Below are 20,340 nucleotides of genomic sequence, written 5' to 3' on the forward strand. Positions count from 1 at the left end.
TCACATAGTGTGTATTATCTCTCAGAGAGAAGCATCGATGTGTCACTGATGCCCGTGAAATATAATGCCAAATTTTTGGACCGTCTGTGACTCAGAGCAAAGCCACTTGAAGGCAACCCTCATATCTCCCAATAATAAGACCATCTCTGCTCAGAGTCATGCAGTGTGAAATGTGTTTTGACTGGAAATGACATCGCCGATGACCTACAGCCAATGAGAACGCAAGATAAAGGGCAATGGAAAGTTCATGGGGAGGAGTCATAGACCTGCAACAGAACATCAGCAAGCAGGGCTTCGGCTATTCCCTCCTTCATATTCTTCTTTTTTCTTTTTCGCTGCAAATCAGTGCACAGACAACTTAGATTACAAGCTTCTTGTGTGCATCATTTGCCAAGACTTTTTGTCAAAGACTACATCCAGATTGGATTCAGAACAATGATCAAAAGATAGATGGAGTAGATTGAGTCCATTAACACCCCCAAAGATTCAGTTCTATAGCTCGTCCTGGGTCAACATTTCATATAGTAACATTAGGCAGTTTTGATTAAAATGCTATTTAATGTTGATGACGTTATTTTACATATGCATCTGCTTGCATATGCTATCGCTTGCCTCTGCTTCTTCTTTTACTGTGTTTTGATCCAGAGATTCTGTACTCTTTTAGAAGATGCCTAATAGCACCCCCTACCATATATCAGTAAAAACACAGAAAGCCGGAAATTTCTGTCAATGGCAGGGAAGTGTTGTCTCATAAATGACAGAAATGTACTTCAATTGTTGAGAAATATTTAAGAAGAAGAAATCTGTTCTTGTGCTTGTTCTGGTTATGAAAAGTATTTTTAGACAATGGGCCCTATTTTAACGATCTGAGCACATGGTCTGAATCCACTTTTGCTATTTTAATGATAATGGTTGGCACACCAGGCTGGTGCATGGTCCAAACGGGTTGTACCTAGTCTCTTAATGAGTCATGGGTGTGTTTTGGGTGTAACGTGCAACTAACTAATCAGAGTCTCATCTCCGATTCCCTTTAAAAGCCAGTTGCGCTTGCACCATTTGCGAGCGGATAGACTAATTGCTTCTCCAGAGAGGGAATCCTTTTATTTTTAATATTTAAAAATGTTTGTGTGCTGCTGCGCATCCCTGTGTGTGTAGTAAGCAGAGTGTATGCGCATTGTGCACCTGCCTATAGGAGCATATTACTAACCCGTCCTTTAGATAACACAAAAAATGCTGTGCTATTGACTTTAGACCAGGTTTTATTTGGTCAATGGCGCAGTTATTTTCAGTTGCCTCAAAATAGCAACACGCCAAAAATGCATCTGAACACACCTCGTTTTCAGGCCCATGGGCGAACAGATGGGCTCAAGCATATTGGCTATTTAAACAACATGGTGCTGGACATGAAAATGATAACTGCGTCTGGTCGAAACGATCATTGCGCCGGGTGTATGATAGGGCCCAGAGTTGTCGTCATGTAAGGTGCACACAGTAGCAACTAAATGGTACAGTGTGCGAAGAACAGCGTTTCTACGAATTTGCATAACCTATTTGTATATAAAACAAAAACTGTGTTCTCTTGTGATCAAATTTTCCAAGGCAGGGCCTCTGAATTCATGACTATGTACATCATTGTTTCGCAGCATGTTGATAAAACAGAAAAAGATCAACAAATTGTCCGCCAACACCTCTGTTCAGTGAAGAAGGAGCTACATTTTTCCGATCACGTTATTTTCACTGTGTCCAGTGACAAGTTTAGCATGTTGATAATGTCCACTCTTCTAAATGTTGGTACCAACAGAGGCCTATCATTGAACTTTCCAAAATTCCAAGAATTGATAGTTTTGGTAGACGCTAGTCACGCTACATACCTTTTTCATGTTATGGTTGAGCTAATACTTATAGTGAACCTTGCTCATGAGTGTTGACCCACAAAAGTCATTTGTATAAAAAAAGGAATTTTAGGAGGCAAGTTTAGTCTTGTGCATCTAAAAATGACCTCAACAACCCTACGTAAGAACAGCTTTCAAAATCACTCCATACTAATTTGTTTTGCTTTTTATTACGGATATTGTTTCAGACTACATCATCTGCCCTGAAAGGAGCTATCCAGCTTGGCATTGGTTACACCGTGGGGAATCTGACCTCAAAACCTGACCGAGATGTGCTCATGCAGGACTTCTATGTGGTGGAGAGTGTGTTTTTACCCAGGTATGGACAGACTGAGGATGCATGCATATGCAGGAAGCTACATGTGCATATTGTTTTTTCATCTATGTTGTTGTCGGAGTGTTCTGGAATGAGGACATTTCTCAAATTCTCTCCTATTGCATTTAGTTTCGGTCATCTGTTCTCCATTTTTTCCCCAAATAGGGACATCTTAACATCAGTACATCTTTAAGTGATTATTCACACACTAAAGAGAGTGTATCATGAGAACTAGAAACTTGAGCTCATGCTAAATCCTGCATGGTTGATTCTTGCACAAATGATTCCCAAAAGACTCTTTTGAGTGAGCAGAGTATATACAAGATTCAAAGGGATGCCACTGATCCACTAGCCTGACTTCCTTATTTATAGAGTCTGATTCTCTCACTGGGGATTGCACTCCAGTTGCATGTGCTCGCCCTCAGTTTGAACCAATTTGACAGTCTGTGCTTGTGTTCAGGGTGGAATACTAGTGTACTACTTACTATATTTTGCATATATTTTATGATGAAGCAAAATGCTTTATGCAACGTTTGAATTAAAGTCTGCATACTGTGCATAAAATACTGTATGTACTAGAGGTGTGCAACAAAAACATTATCTGTACCTATAGTATATTGCTTATGATGACAAATGTATTTGTATTCGGTTAAAAGCAGAAGTGGACATAACTTACTGTAAGTTGGTTAAAACACAATAATCTAAAATGTAAAGCACGTTTTATTTAGTTATTCTTATCTTAGCAGTGTGAGCATGTCACAGCAGCGCCGAGTGAACGCACAGAGTAACGTCATAACATAATTTTAAACACACTTAAATGTATCTAATATGATAAACAGAGCTGCTTTACCTTATAATCATGACCGGAAAAAGCGAAAGTGCTTTTTGTGTCCCATCCCGTCATAATAAAAGTCCTGGTACTCGCAAGCCGTATGTTTGTATAACAAACAGTCGCTCCAGCGGCCGTGCTCAGCTCCACAACACTCGGTCCTGGTCTGCTTTACACTACAGTAACGTTAATAACCGCATCCATCAACATGATTTCTGCCCGAGTCCTATTTTCCACAGGCTGTGAGGTGAAGACCACATGTCCCAAGATGCTGCGCTCACACTTGCCGTCATCAAACTACGCCTTTGTTTAGAATAGGCGCCCTCCAGTGGACGGAAAGTTGCATAGTGCACTTTTAATAAAAGCAGTTGTGAATTTTACTAATAGAAGCAGAAATTAATTTATTTCAGGATTCTTTTAAATGTTTAAAAATAATCTAATGCATCCTTGCTGAATAAAAATAATAATTTTCTTTTCTGACTCCAAACTTTTAAACGGTAATGTATATTTAGTATAGTCTAAATTGAACTCACATACTTTAGATGCGTTTGGAATGTCAATGGAATAAAATGAAAGGACAAGTGAGTCACATTACAGCAGTAATAATTTTAACAAACAAAACTATTTTATTTGCTATTGGTCTTATCTATATAACCAATAAAACAGAAATAGAACATCACAGGCATTTTGCATAAAGGGATTATTATTATTAAACAGGGAATGCCCAGATTTATTGACTTTGTAGACATATAATTATAATATATAACTTAATTATTTTATATTACACAGAAGTATTTGTTATGCGTTTTATAGTCCTTTTTCATGGAATAAGGCAATATGGCATCCTATACTACAGAAATAATAGTAATACACTAGTATTAAAATCTGAACATGATACATTGCCAAAAACAGGCAGAGAAATTACTCATATTTCTATGAAACTGATTTGCACATGCTGTAGCCCAATTTTTCAGAGTTAGGTCACTCGTCTGCCCCTCATCGGCCTGCTATTGTTTTAGTTTTTAGAGACAACCTCTAATTTAGAGGTCAGTTGTACATTTTGGACTGGGTTACACAATAGGCACGGATTGGGATTTATCGTCTGCAGCAGCTAATGCTCAGAACGTATTCAAGTGTCCTGAAAAAACATCAACTCTATAACCCATTTGATATGAGGGATCACAGGCACTTTTTGTTCAGTGGTATTTTGAGTGATTATGACATCATCCTGGCCCTTTCAAGTCACACGTTTAGGAATTATTCAAACGGGGTTAATCCAAATACTAATGACCTGCCTCATAATAGAAAAAGGTGAAAAGTGGGTTACAGGATTTTTTCCCCCCCAGGGCTTGCTTACATTTCATTATGTGTAGCTGATGTGGATGACCCTGGTGTTTAGTTTGTGTAACCGTTAGTAGAGTAAGACTAGGACCTCCTTGTCCTCAGGCATTGGCTACTGTTGTGTGTCTCTGGAAAAGAGTACCTCTGGTGTTTACTGCTGGTGGGTCGCATTGCAACAAGGACACACTCAATGGGTCTCAGAAAGATCAAATGTTTCTCTGTTCCTTGGGCATAAAGAAGCATTTAGGTTGGGTAACAGTTTCTCACAATTTCTGGTCTCCTTACAGGATTATGTTTACAGACAGATTCTGCCCAGGAGCCTCTTGTGTTAGGGAATGTCATGATCATTAATGAAATGACATATACACTTTGTTTATTGTGATACCTTAAGCAAATGCTTTCACTTTTGCAGTGAGGGAAGCAACCTGACTCCAGCACACCATTATCCAGACTTCCGTTTCAAGACGTACGCACCACTGGCTTTCCGCTACTTCCGTGAGCTGTTTGGGATCAAACCAGATGATTACTTGGTAAATTTTAATTGATTTTGCCTCCTTTTTTTATTAAAGTCAACATTAAATGCACTTGAATTAAAATTTTAATGAATTACACTACCGTTCAAAAGTTTGTAATATATTTCAATGTATTAATAAGCAGTTCGTGACATTAACTTTTTTGCTTACTTGCCACTGTGGCTAGTGGTTTTCCAAAGTTATTAGCCACTCTGCATTTTTATTGGCCACAATTTTGACACCGTTACCACAGAGAAAAATGCCATACAGATATTTTTTATATTATCTCATAATTTGTCACTTTAAGACCTGACGGACCACGGATTACACATGCATTTTCTTTCTCAACTGTTTATGTTTGTGTGTAACTCGCTGTCAGAGAGAGGAAAGAGCAAGAAAGTAACTGCTGGTATTGTGTATCTATTCTGTGGAAAATAAGCATCGGAAGCATTTCAGATATTTCAGTATCGATATGAAAGAAAATGTTTAAATTTTGACAACACTACATTGCACTTAGTTTATTATTTCAGATGTCTTTTAAAAAAAATCATTAGAAGAATCATTAGAAATGTGTGTGTGTGTGTGTGTGTGTGTGTGTGTGTGTGTGTGTGTGTGTGTGTGTGTGTGTGTGTGTGTGTGTGTGTGTGTGTGTGTGTGTGTGTGTGTGTGTGTGTGTGTGTGTGTGTGTGTGTGTGAGCCTGTTTATGTGGTTTATGAGGACACAAATTTGTATAACTACATGGGTATTACACTGGTATTACTCTATAAATGTGGTTTATGAGGACATATCAAATGTCCCCATAATTCAAATGGCCTTAAAAACATACTAAATGATGTTTTTTTGGGAAAGTAAAAATGCAGAATGTTTCCTGTGATGGGTAGGTTTAGGGGCAGGGGCAGTGTAAGGGGATAGAAAATACGGTTTGTACGGTATAAAAACCATTACGCCTATGGAGAGTCCCTGTAAACCACATAGACCAACATGTGTGTGTGTGTATGTGTGTGTGTGTGTGTGTGTGAGTGTGTGTGTGTATGTGTGTGTGTGTGTGTCGGAGGGTGCTGGCAATCCCTACGTTGGCAATATCTGAAATCCTAATCCTTGTCCTTGTGGGGACATTTTTTGGTCCCCATGAGGAAAACATCTTGTTAATAATACAGAAGGAGTTTTTTTGAGAAACTAAAAATGCAGAATGTTTCCTGTGATGGGTAGGTTTAGAGGCAGGGGCAGTGTAAGGAGATAGAAAATATGGCTTGTACAGTATAAAATCCATTACGCCAATGGAAAGTCCCCATAAAACATGGAAACAGTACGTGTCTGTGTGTGTGTGTGTGTGTGTGTGTGTGTGTGTGTGTGTGTGTGTGTGTGTGTGTGTGTGTGTGTGTGTTAATTGTCTTAAAAAGACAAAACCCTGGACCACAAAACCAGTCATAAGAGTACATTTTTCGACATACGTCATCTGAAAGCTTTTTGGCCTATTTAAACTATCTAAACTATTTTAAAAATCTGGAATCTGAGGGTGCGAAAAAAAAAACTCTTTTAAAAAGCCCGCCTTTAAAATTGTCCAAATGAAGTCCTTAGCAATGCATATTATATTTAGTAGGAAATTTACAAAATATCTTCATGGAACATGATCTTTACTTAATATCACCATTCTTCGGATAAGATGTTAAACCGAGGGCCTGACTCTCTGTGATCATTAAAAATCCCAGGATGCCCTTCGAAAAAAAAAGTAGGGGTGTAACCCCTAAATGGTTAAGTGGACTCACTTTTGACTTGTTTTGTGGTCCAGGGTCACATATTATATATAAAATTCAAATCACCATCGACTGCGTTATACACCACTGCTGAAATCCACCCGCATTGGCGAGTTGGCTGGTGTCAATACCAAGTCCTGATTATAATAATATTTCACATTATATCTGTTTTTACTGTGTTTTAAATTGAATAGATGCAGCCCTGGTGTGCATAAGAGACTTCTTTCAAAATCAATCTAAAATCCCAAACTTTTTGAAATATAGTGTACATGTTCCTGGTCTTATTTTGCACAATTCCTCATTGCAAGGCCAGATGCATGCATGAACTGCTATGACTCTAATTAAACGCTATTTATACCTCCACATTAATGCCAGGAATATTATGTGTCCCGTTCCCTAAAAGTTCCTAAGCCATAACAAAGCATCTTTGTATTAAAGTTCAGAGCCTGCTTACATCAGGCGCCAGGTAGAGTGACCAAGAGCACTGCTGACCACCGGTGAACTTTACCGCTGCACCTTGCCAACTGTGACTGGCTGGAACTCAGAATCGACGTCCTCATTTCTAAATTCCCAGCAGGGATTAGCGGTTTGGTTTGATGTGTTCTCGCTATGTAAGATGTGTCCTGGCACATTGCGATGAGTTGTTGGAGGTGCACGTTTCCCTGCACTGCAACACTGCCTCTCAGCCACTGCAGTGCCTCTGCAGCATCTCTGCAGCTCTCGTACAGTTTAATCTGTGTGTTTGCGTGTGTGTGAGTCAGGCTGGATGATGCTGATTAGGCATATGATCTCAGTCCAGCTGTTAATTGCCTCCTCTGCACTTTGACATCTAATGGCCATGTAATTAGCCCAGCAGAGCGGTATCAATCCCAGGTGCCTGATAGTCTGGTCTTCCCATGTAATTTATGAACCTGCATTATATCATCCTCTGTTATGAATCTATTGTATGCCACCTTGTGCTTACATTGCACAAAAATGTTAATTATATAGTGTGTGCGATGCAGAAGCTGGGTTTTATTATGTCTTTAATGACAAGGGAATACCTTTTTACATAATACCATTCAAAGCTAACTTTTTTGCATTTTTATTTTGCATAGGCGAATGGGAGTTCCTTATTATTTGCATTTATAATGGACACACTTAAGTTTTCTAGAAAAGACCTGAATGAAGTGACAAAAATAATCTTTGATAGAGTGAAATCTATTTAAGTCTAGAAGTTCTTGTACCTCAATGAAATTATGTTTTCTATTGCCAGGGAACACATTAATGTTCAAATTCAAGTTTGTGATCAGTAAGATTTAAAAAAAAAGAAAGTATTTTATGCTCACCAATACTGCGTCTATTTGATTAAAAAGAAGGTAATATTACAAATTAATGGGTTGCTTTGAATTAAAGCTTCTTTTTAATACCCATGTGACTGGTTTTGTGGTATGTAGCCCTATATAAATGTAACAAATTATTAAGAATATCATGATGTTTTTGGCATAAAAGAAAAATCTATAATTTTGACCTATACAATGTATTGTTGGCTATTGCCACAAATATACCAGTGCGATTTATGACTGGTTTTGTGGTCCAGGGTCACATATACAAAGTTTAAGGCCCCAATATACTCACGGCAAAGTTCTTTTCCGTTCTTCGGTTAGAGTAAAAGAAGTTTGAAATACATGATCAATGGTATATTGTTAACAAACATCTGATTTCACCCACACTGAAAATGCATTTAGATGAAAATGTAAATATGTGCTGCACGCTTTCCTTTCAATAAAAAAAAAACAACAAAAAATAGAAAACAGAAAGCATTTCAATAAAGCATAAGAAAAGCATCTGATCAACATCTTGGATATGTTTGCACGAACTCTGCAATTCGGCACTCTAGTAAAGTCACGTCACGTTTATTTATATAGCACTATAGATTGCTTAAAATCGAGCAGAATTATTGTATTAAAAATGAAAAACAGTGTCAGTGTATTATTTCTTACATTTCTACTATAAAGCAGCTCTCCAGTCTGTTCATGTTCTCACTCTTGGACGTCTGATCGCGATAGGCTGAACATGAGAACTGAACCAGAAAATAAACACCAAGGAGGGCTGAGCCTCCGCACAAACCTATACGTAATCGCCACTTACCAACCGTAGAACAAAGGTGTTTAGCAGCCGTAGCAAACTTTTCTGAAAAGTGGTTTGACAAGCTTTTTCGAACTCCCAAAATGAACTCCAAACGAACTGATTTTTAAAAAAAATTACATCACATAAGTTCTTTCTTCGATTTCACTTTAAGTATATCAGGACCTTTAGTCATGAAACTCCTCCGTGCAACTGATTGGCTGTCTTATTGCAGGTTCTTCAGCCAATCAATTGCTTCTTCCTAACTATGCTTGCCTCTATTTTTTTCTGGCCCAACTCAGTCCCCCCTCTTCCCCAGCTCTACCTGCTGTCTAGATCTGCTACAGAGGTTCTCCTTTGTCTTGAAGCAGCATGCTTTACTAGCATACACTCTTGTGGTTTAGCAGAGCAAGTCTTTGTACTTTGCTCCACAGCTTAGCAGATCTAGTCTGCCAAAACCAAATCTATTTACATTCAAATTTGATTTATTATTAATAAACTGCATTACAAACAACTTAGAGAGTTGTCAAGACTGAAATATAGTACAGTGTGCACTGTGCAAGGTTTGCACATTTTCTGAACTCATTAAATACCCAGATGACCTTCTAGATTTTCCAGCAGAGCCCAATGCACAGAATACTGTATGCCACAGTGCAATGCTTTTTTAGATTGATTATTTGATTTAACTGACAAGACCTAAGACATTTCTACACAAAATGTCATTAAAAATACTAAAAAGTAACATTTATACAGTAGCTTATTTAGTAGGAGGCAGTATACAGCACAGCATTTTGAAATTCTGCATACTTGTGCATACATAATGCAAAGAATCGTGTGTTGTTTTGTGTTATGCTGTTGAGTGTTGTACTCACTTTATACACTAGCAGTGCCCACAATATTGTGTTTTCCAAATCTTTTAGTACAAGGTTAAACTACAAAATGTAGATTGTTTGTTCTATAACTAGGTACTAGGAATAAGGAAATAAGAAAAGAAATGCAAGACTAAAAACAGTAGGAATTGGTCAGGCTTAAAATGAAAGAATGTGATGTTAGTGTAGCCTTCTGGGTATGTTGTGTACATTTTTGTAATTATTCAGATAGGCATGAGGAAGTGCAAGCTAATTAAGAAGCCCCAGACACACGCGGGATGACAGGCAGTCCAAATGCTAATGTCCATGTGTTTGGGCTGGAAGTACAACGTGACTGTTGACTTTCATTAGGCAGGCCTTGAATATGAGTCTGGCCTCAGTTCAACACTGTCCTCATGCTACTGCTGCGTCCCTCCTCAGGGAACCCCGCCAGAAAAGGCAGTAGAAATGTTTGCTTTAAGACCTCATAATGTTTTGGGGGTTTTACATAACCCTATTAAACCACAGGACTTCCAGGCAATAATAATCGGGTCTTTTAGTGGTGTAAAGGCAAAAAGAATTGGGATTTTGCAATAAAACACAGTATACTGCAGCCTGTCAGTGTAAAGGTTGTTTTATAAAAAAATGTTTTATGAGTAACTTGGTTTTTTCCAGTTTACTCTTTGGTGCCAGTTTAATAGAAATATGAATTGGTGAATAGAAAGTTTTTTTTGTCTTTCTTTTTTGCAGCACACTGACTATTTAAAACAGGTAAAAATAGATGCTCTTTCATTAAAGTCCCAGAGTACCTCATTATAAGTTTACACGCTGTAGTCTTGTAGTTTTCAGACATCTGCTCTTGATGATTATATAGCGTGCCACAGGACCGTCCACTTTTCCATTCACAGTCTTCTGAAATTTCAGAAAAATCTTAAATAAGCAATGAACCAAATTACAATCCATTACAATGTGATTCGAAGCCATAAAATGTAAAAAGCAGGCACTTGTGTACTTTAAATTTATTGATGAAATGATCGATGGTCACCAAAATTGGATAGTTGAAGACTGGAAAAATGTTGCCTGGTCTGATGAGTCTCGATTTCCGTTGAGACATTTAGATGGTACAGTCAGCAACAAAAAAACAAAATGAGAACATGAATCCATCATGCCTTGTTACCACTGTGGGCTGGTGGTGGTGGTGTAATGGTGCGGGGGGTGTTTTCTTGGCACAGAAAGTTTTCTTGGTGTTTTCTTAGTGCCAATTGGGCACCGTTTAAATGCCACGTCCATGTCTATCCCCTTATGACCATGTACCCATCCTCTGATGGCTACTTCCATTAGGATAATGCACCATGTCACAAAGCTTGAATCATTTATAATATGTATATATATATATTATAAAACTTTTATATTTGATGCAATTAATCGATTTTACAACACTTATATATTACCAAAATAAAGTTTATTAGCAGTTAATAATACATTTTACTACGCAAAGCAGGCCCAGTCAATTATTCTGCGTATACTATGGTTACCACACCTCAAGACATTGTTTAGATGTTGTATTTCAAGATATTTGTTCTTAAAAATCTCTTGTGTGGAGGACTAATTTCTTACGCATCTCATCCCACGCCAAAACATAATTTTCAGAGCTAGTAATGGAGGCGCATGCAGTGCGTCTCTCAACAGTGTTCGGCAGCAGAGTCTCTACTAATAGCTCTACTAAATACTGTTACAAGTACTATTATTATCTCGCTAGTGAGAAATGTCATGTAGCTTTTTGCTTAACTAGTTTACTGATAAATTCGCCAGAGTAGCGCTGACAACACGTTTCTCTGCGAGTGTGTGTCCCTATTGTGTGAAAGCGTGGTAAAAATTAGTCCTATTGTTTACTATATTTATTTGCTTGGTCAGTGCCTTTGTGGGTTTTGGTCCTTTTGCTGTTGTCGGCTGTAAGGACCAATCAGATTCAAGCATTCAACAGACCTGTAGTAACTACGGTATTTATAATGGATTTTTTTTCTTGTAATCCTGCAGTATGCCATTTGTAAAGAGCCCCTGATTGAGTTGTCTAATCCGGGCGCCAGCGGCTCACTTTTCTACCTGACCAGCGACGATGAGTTCATCATCAAAACCGTCCAGCACAAGGAGGCCGAGTTCCTGCAAAAACTGCTTCCAGGATATTACATGGTAGGTCTCATCTCCTTAGTTCAGAAACCTGAATAAAAAAACACTGTGATTTAGAAGTACAGACTGTTCTGTTCTCATTCGTCTGTTTTAGAGAACTACTACTGATTTCTTTAAATTACCTTTTTAATAAATGTTTATTGAATTTTAATCATAACACAAATATAAAAAGGAACCACCCAAAAATAGGAATACTTTATAATACATAAGAAAGGAATACTTAATGCATAATAAAAAAAAATAACAAATTCCGAAATTATGAAGATATAATTACAATATTTCTATATAATAGGATGAAGATGAGGTTCCAAATAGTCCAGACCTTATAAATCTGGCCTGTTCTGTGATGTAATACATAAGATACTCTAGTGCAATCAACTCATATCATAATCTTATGCCAACCTTTAAGTGCTTTAAATGACCTTTGATATCATGTTACCCTTTCTCATTTTCACCTTTCACTTTACCCTTTCACTTTTGTGCAGAGTTATCTAAATCAGCCAATATATATTTACTTTATGTGGCTGAAATAAGACATAAATAATTCTTACCAGCCACAAAACAGTATGTTAAATAATTGTTTACAATAATATTTCAAATAAAATTGTAAAATGAATTTAGAAATAATACATACATTACATCATATTTAAATAAGTAAAAAATTAAATAATCTAAAATAATATTTAAAAATGTTTTTTTGTTCTGTGTATATTTGTAGCAAACAGACCATTGTGTCACTCCGTGCATTATATGTTAGCTAAAAAAAATGTGTACACTCAGTAGAATGTACTTTTTAGGTATCTTACAGTTATATGACTATTTTTCTATTCTCCATGGTCAGGTCACATATACAGTATGTCCTCTGTGTCTCTTTTTCCAGCCTTTCCAGTTCAGTATTTTGTGTAAACATTACACGAGTAAACACCAGAAATGTTTGTTTACGTACATACTCAACTGTTGTCTTGCTGTTATAGTTCAAAAGTGTGTACGTTTTGTGCTTTTGATAGTGTCACGAGCCACAGAATGACTAACTTAAATTTGACTATAATCATTAGGATAGAAGAAAGTATTTAAACATCAAAAACTTTCACTTTCTCAGAACCTCAACCAGAACCCAAGGACTCTCCTACCCAAATTCTACGGCCTGTACTGTGTTCAGTCTGGAGGAATGAACATTCGTCTCGTGGTTATGAACAATGTTTTGCCGCGGTCTTTAAAGATGCACTACAAATATGATCTGAAGGGCTCCACGTACAAAAGACGGGCTTCACGAAAAGAGCGGGAAAAGGCCTGCCCCACATATAAGGACCTAGACTTTGTGGACATGCACGATAGCTTGTACTTTGACACAGAGACATATAACGCCCTGATGAAGACATTGCAGCGGGACTGTCGGGTGAGTACTTGCCCCCCATGTTGACATATTTCAACGTTTTCAATGAAGTGCTGCGGTTGCTGACATGATTGGCGTTTGCATGGCTTGTTGCCGATAGAATATAAAACAAAGTGAAAGCGAAAGAACGGGAATCATGATAAGGATAAAGCAAATGCATATTTGAGTAGCGCTGTTTCTATGATGGCATTCCTTGATTTAACCAAACCTGAAAATCTGGCCTGAGTATCACTGCAGTGTTTTAAATGAGGTGGGGGGATGCTATTTCATGCATTGAGACTTATTTATACTGTAAAAGAGTTGGATTATCATGCTAAACTTGGCCAACATTTAAAAAAATAAGTTGGACTTATGACAGTATTTCTGTGCCAAATAAACTCCTTCAGGATTCAAAGTTTTTTGAGTCTGGCTTCATAAATGCCAGAATTCTTTCGTTCAGGTTGCAGAAGCCTTTGGCAGCGCTGTCATTTTGTTTTTAGACCACAAAATCAACAATGTCACTAAAGAAGTGTGTTTTTGGTTGTGAGAGAAAGATAACCTTGTTCATCTTCTCAAATAACCCAGCGTTAAGGAAACAGTGGATGCAGTTTGTTTTTCCAGAGCAACGAAGCTCTGCAAGTGTGTTTGTTTGTTCCCGGTCATGAGTCGAAACCACAATTAGTGAGTGAAACTGCATTAAATGTCTGTGTTTTGTTGGCAATCCGCATGTAAGTGCAATAGTGAATATAATATCAATAACACAAATGTATAGTGAATCGAAAGTTATCCAGGGAGTGTGTGTTTGCTTGAGATTCTTCTGCTCTGCCCATTGCACGCCATCACAAATTCGGTATACGAATTCGGTATATATGCTGGTATATATTCGGTATATATGCTGGTATATATTCGGTATATATGCTGTACAGCATATCTGTCTTTTATAAATATGATAAAACTAAAGACTCTTCGGCGATATGAAGAATGCAATACAACTAAAGGTACTCAAGATTAACATGAGATTGGCAGAAAATGTGTTATGCCCCCTTTTAGATGTGTTATCATGCTACAGATCATTCCAAAGTACGTGACAAATCATGTACTTAAGTATATGACTTATGTTTCCCTGGAATAAATGCGATAAAAAACCAAAACCAAAAACAGAGGAGAGCCATCAAAATATCCTTGTTCCACACTTATATTTTGCTCTTCTTTACAAAGCTAATCTGTTTCAAATAAAGGCTATTTTCAACATTAATAATAACATGAAATGTTTCTTAAAGGGATAGTTCACCAAAAAATGAAAATTAGCCCATGGTTTACTCAACCTCAATCCTAGGTGTATATGACATTCTTCTTTCAGATAAATAAAATCATATCCTGTTATATAAAAGGGATATAAAAAAATATCCTGGCTAATCCAAGCATAATGGCCCAACAACCTGCATCCATCCATTATAAAAGTAATCCACACAGCTCTTGTGGGTTAATAAAGGCCAGAAGCTAGATATTACACCTAGGATGGCTTGAGGGCGAGTAAATCATGGGGTAATTTTCATTTTGGGTGAACTATCCCTTAAAGCATTAAATCAGCATATTAGAATGAGTTCTGAAGCATCATGTTACACTGAAGACTGAAGTAATGATGCTAAAAGTTCAGCTTTGCCATAACAGGAATAAATTACATTTTAAAACATATTCAAATAGAAAACAATAATTTAAGTTAATTGTAATGCCAACCTTTTGAATGGTAGTGTACATGTAGAGCTAATTGCTTGTTGTCTTGCAAGTTAACAAGATCACAAAAACATTCATTACATGAACTCTCATGAGGCAAAAACATGCATTAAAAACCTTAAAACACACACTTCAACACTCAATACTTGAATCACGAAGAGGGTAGCAATCAGCTAGCTAATATTTTTCAGGATCAAAGTAATTGCGGCTGATCAATGTTAATAGAACTAGAAAAGGTTAAGTGATACAAATTATGTTATGTATGCCTGTCCCAGTGCGGAATGGGATGGAACCAAAAAAACAGCAGCTATGCTTATTGTTTTGGCTTTTAAAAAAAAACATATAGTAATAGAAAGGCTGTATTAAGATGCATTTTTTTTTTTTTTTTTTTTATACAAATATCTTGTCATGTTGTGTATTTCTTGTCATATTTTGTGTGTTTAAAAAAGTAAGAGCAGTTTTCTAAGAATGGCATTTAGATTTCCCAAGATTTTATATAAATCTGCACTTTCATTGTTTTGTTTTTTGACTGCTGAGAGTCTTCTGTCCCTCTAATCAATGGTAAAGATGTTTAGTCTCATCCTCATGCACAAGCACTCGGGTAGACGCCACAGTTTCTTGGGAAACAAGTTCATGACAGTCTTCAGCTCCACAGTAGCTTATTAACAGATTGAAAATGTGCTGAGTGGCAAACCTCTATGTTCAGCTGGGAAACAAACCGCATAAATCCAGTCTGGCATTCCTTTCTATTTTAGAAGATCAGGCTGTTGACATGGTCTGGTAAATACTGTTGTTTTTTACATGATTTTTTTTTCTTCCAATAAATGATTTGTAAACAATCAGAGTATTTCCCCTCCTAGACACTTTCCATTACTAGTTAACGTACTTGCCCTAAATGGTCTGTTCTGACAGTATTTGACAACTATATAAGCAATGTTATTTTGTTCCCCAAGGGAAAAAAAATAGAGTGTAAAAAAATTGACATAGTGTCTGTGACATCACCCAGAGGTAGGAGTTTTTGAAGCCTCAGAGACGGCCGTTGCCCATCACCGCACATCACTCGTCACGGATGACTGAAAATGGGCAAAGAGGCAGGATGTTAGCCTGACAAGCCAGACCAACATCAAGATGTTAGGTCTGGAAACTCACCATTGACAGGGCTCAATCTGAGGGGCGGGATAAACGGTTGTCTTTCAAACTCCCTCTGCACGTGATAGGATAGCGCTACACCAACCAGAGCAACAAAGGTGAAGCAGAGCTCGTTGACAGATTAAACATTCGCCGTATCCGGTCGGCAAAACTCTGAACACATCTTCCCTTCTTAAGAATGACTTCAGTGCCGTTCTTTGTTCTTTTCTCAGAGAAAAGCTTAACTCCAAGTCTTCCAGAGACGCGGTCAAAGCTGATTCGAAAGACCGCCGTTCGCCAGTTTCTGTGTTTACTAGAAGCATGCAAGCGCAACTCTGCCGTCATTATGTTAAGCCCCGCCCACCGACTCTATACACGATGTGATTGGCCCGACCAGAGTTTGGTGTTTACAACTCAGAAGTGTAGGCCTATTGAGAGTTGCTAGTAGCCTGACAAGCCAGACCCACATCAAGATGTTTGGTCTGGAAACTCACCATTGACAGGGCTCAATCCGAGGGGCGGGATAAACGGTTGTCTTTCAAACTCCCTCTGCATGCCGTGCCCGCAATTGGATATCGCTACAACCAACCAGAGCAACGAAGGTGAAGCAGAGCTCGTTGACAGATTCAACTTTCGTCGTATCCGGTCAGCAAATCTCAGAACACATCTTCCCTTCTTAAGAATGACTTCAGTGCTGTTCTTTGTTATTTTCTCAGAGAAAAGCTTAACTCCAAGTCCTCCAGAGTTGATTCGAAAGAGCGCCGTTAGCCAATTTCTGTGTTTGCTAGAAGCACGCACACGCGCAACTTGGCCGTCATTATATTAAGGCCCACCCACCAACTCTATACACGATGTGATTGGCCCGACCAGAGTTTGTCGTTTACAGCTCAGAAGTGAATTGAGAGTTGCTAGACGACCCTCGCGGCAAATTAGATTTGCTGCCGCTTGGGTGCATCTAGATTCCTAGGCTAGCAGGACGTGGCTAGGGCGGAGGTGACATGATGACTGACAGACAGCAGACAAACGGCAATCCACCTGTCACTCAAAGTGGCCACGCCTTTAATTATGCAGAACTTTAAGGCCCTACGGATGTAACATAACAAACTGTGGAAAAAGTGAAGCACTCTGAATATTTGCACTGTACATGGGTTAAAGTTAGGTTTAGGGGTAGGTTCAGGGTTAGTACCTATCATAGAATATATATAAAATAGAAAACTAGAAAAATTTTAAATGGTAATACTATTTCACAATATTACAGTAGCATAAGAAACCAATTTTACCAACCTCAAACTTTAATTTGAATGGTAGTATTTTGGTCTTGGAATCATTTTTGAGAAGAGTTTGAGTTCATACAACTTTTTTTCACTTCCGATTGGCAATTCTAAGCAATCAATTTAGCAAACGTATCCTAAAATTGCTAGTTGTCATTTTACTTTTCTATTTCTATTTTTCTGTGGAAAACAAAATATATATCGAAAATAGTTTGTTTTGGACCCCATTGACTTTCATTGGATGGACAAAAATGGTTGAAACATTCTTCATAATATCTTCATTTGTGTTCCAAACATCATTCATGTTTAGAATGATTTTTGGGTGAACTATCCTTTTAAGTCTTCTTTAGCTTTTCATTATTTTAATTATGCTTTCACATTGCTGTCCAGTAAAAGCAATTAATATTACAATGATCTCAGTTGTCATTTTTGTTTCCTATTTATGCACTTTTGAAGAACAAATGCAAACTCTGATATGTTTTCTTTTACTTTTTAAGTTCCCCCAAACCCGAGTTGCAAGTAAACAGTTCAGTAACTGAATTACCCAAATGATTGTGGCATGATGTTGAAGTGTCCCAATGCTGCATTAGGTAACCGTCTGTGGTCGCCTTGTGATTCTCAAATTCCTCAGCAGAAGACCTGGCGATTGACCAAGCTACGTTTCTTACTGTTCATTTGTTTACCAACAAATAAGCCTCACAACGGTGCCATTGCAATGACATTCCAGACATGACCTGTTGTTAAATATGCTTAGAGACAGAATGTTCCCTATATAACAGTTTTTGGCACATTGAGTATGTACTGACCGGCCGGCCCCTGTGAGCACTGAACTAAAAGGATCAGCCGTAATGCGAGTCACAAGAGGGCTGAGGGAAAAATGAGAACTCGAGTTTCACACAGTAATGACCATAGTTGGGGACATTCTGCCCGCTGTAGCCCACCTGTGATCTAACTGTAGCTTTTGAGAAGAATGTAGTCTTTTATGGATTGCAATAATTCAAACTGATTTTTTTTCTACACTATACTATGCAAGAAGAAAAAATGCAAGGAGACACAAACTGCAGTTCAAACACATTCCCATGAGCACTGTAAGATTTTTGTGTTAGCTTTTCCTTGCGTCCTGTGCAGAAACTAAAATGGACACTAAGCAGAAAGTTTCTCCTGAGTAAGCAACACATCCTGGGCCTCAACTGCAGAGCACAATACAGCCAAATCTATAAGAATCAACAACAGGCCTTTAAATGGTTTCTGCAACCGAAACGGAGAGTACAGCCCTTGTGGGATAGAGAACAAAACCGATACTTAGGTTTGCTTTTAATCTTGCAAGAACAAATAAAATGAGTCACCCCTTAAGCAAAGATTCAGTTTAGGAAGTGTGGAAAATGAAATCATAAAACAAATCATTACTGTGTGGCATTATAAAGCACATGGCACAGGAGGAATTTGAGGGAACAATCTTTAATAACTCAGAACAGACCAGATAAAAAATAAAGTTACTACGCTTAAAGCTGCACTATGTAATTTTTCAGTCCGCTAGACGGCGCCTATTACAAACAAAGGCATAGTTTGATGACGCCAAGTTTGAGCGCAGAATCTTGGGACATTCTGGTTCTTCACCTCACAGCCAGTGGAAAAGTGTTAGGGTAGGACTCGGGCAGAAATCATGTTCATAGATGCGTTTATTAACGTTATTGTAGTATGAAGCAGAGCAGGACCAAGTGTTGAGGAGCTGAGCGAGTCTGCTGGAATTATTGTTACGCAAACACACGCCTCGCGAGCATTGGGACTTTTATTATGATGGGACACAGTCGCCGGTGCCATTTCCACTTTTAGATAACGGAGCCCTGTTTATCATATTAGATACATTTAAGTGTGTTGAAAATTATGTTATGACGTTACTCTGTGCGTTACAAATTTTCTCACAATTTACAAATAGTTAGAAACATTTGGGATATTGTAAGAACTCAACTGAACAAAATATATAACACTTGCCTAGTGGTTTTTGGATTTTTTACTGCAAAAATACTACATAGTGCTAGCCTAGAAATCTAGACGCACCCTAGCAGCAGCAAATTTAATCTGCCCACGAGTGTCGTCTAGCAACTCTCAATACCCTTCTGAGCTGTAATCGCCTAACTCCTGCCGGGCCAATCACATCGTGTATAGAGTCGGTGGGCGGGGCCATAATGACAACAGAGTTGCGCTTGCCTACTTCTAGTAAACACAGAAACTGGCTAACGGTGGTCTTTCGAATCACCTTTGACCTTGACTCTGGAAGACTTGGAGTTAAGCTTTTCTCTGAGAAAAGAACAAAGAACGGCACTGAAGTCATTCTTAAAAAGGGAAGATGTGTTCAGAGTTTTGCCGACCGGATACAGCGAATGTTTAATCTATTAATAAGCTCTGTTTCACCTTCCTTGCTCTGGTTGGTTGTAGCGCTATCCTATCGTGTGCAGAGGGAGTTTGAAAGACAACCGTTCATCCCGCCCCTCAGATTGAGCCCTGTCAATGGTGAGTTTCCAGACCAAACATCTTGATGTGGGTCTGGCTTGTCAGGCTAACAAAGTGCACCTTTAAACAATGAACTGAAAGAACTGAAGGCTTAAATACACAGAGATATTAATCAATGTAAACTGGACAGGTGCCGGAACAACCAGGGAAACTGGGAACTCAGGCAAAACAGCAGTGAAAAACGAAACCAAAACAGAACATAACAGAATATACATGTTTATAGTTATGTCTGGTACTTGAATCTGATTGGCCAAGAGCCTTTTCCAGCTGTGCAATATTTCCCAGGATCAGCACTGTACCTTTTCATCGCTACGTGTTGTACCTAACAAAGCCCTTTAGCTATGACTTATTTACAATACAGCACAGTCTCTTGTATCTTATGACCTGCATATTAGAACGCTGTAATCACAGTCGAATCACAGCCGTGCTGATATAGTGCCATATCACACTACTCATATTGATATTGATATCATACTGATATTCCTCATATATACATAAATATACATAACTGAATATATGTTTCATACACTGATCAAGC

The 20,340-nt window shown here is 38.1% G+C and overlaps 1 protein-coding gene across 2 annotated transcripts in view; it reads left to right on the forward strand.

Moving 5' to 3' along the window:
* The window catches only part of pip5k1bb (phosphatidylinositol-4-phosphate 5-kinase, type I, beta b), a 59,815-nt gene that overhangs the window by 19,251 nt on the left and 20,224 nt on the right, over positions 1 to 20,340 (forward strand). For both annotated transcript variants that reach the window (XR_010897587.1, XM_067414294.1), the window contains exons 4-7: positions 2,081 to 2,211; positions 4,791 to 4,908; positions 11,637 to 11,789; positions 12,886 to 13,182. Coding sequence is in view for 1 of the 2 variants with exons in the window: in XM_067414294.1 (XP_067270395.1) it covers positions 2,081 to 2,211; positions 4,791 to 4,908; positions 11,637 to 11,789; positions 12,886 to 13,182 (699 nt within the window). In the remaining variant the exon portion in view is untranslated. The remainder of the gene's footprint in view (positions 1 to 2,080; positions 2,212 to 4,790; positions 4,909 to 11,636; positions 11,790 to 12,885; positions 13,183 to 20,340) is intronic.

Source organism: Pseudorasbora parva, chromosome 13, assembly GCF_024679245.1.
Source record: "Pseudorasbora parva isolate DD20220531a chromosome 13, ASM2467924v1, whole genome shotgun sequence".
NCBI lineage: Eukaryota > Metazoa > Chordata > Actinopteri > Cypriniformes > Gobionidae > Pseudorasbora > Pseudorasbora parva.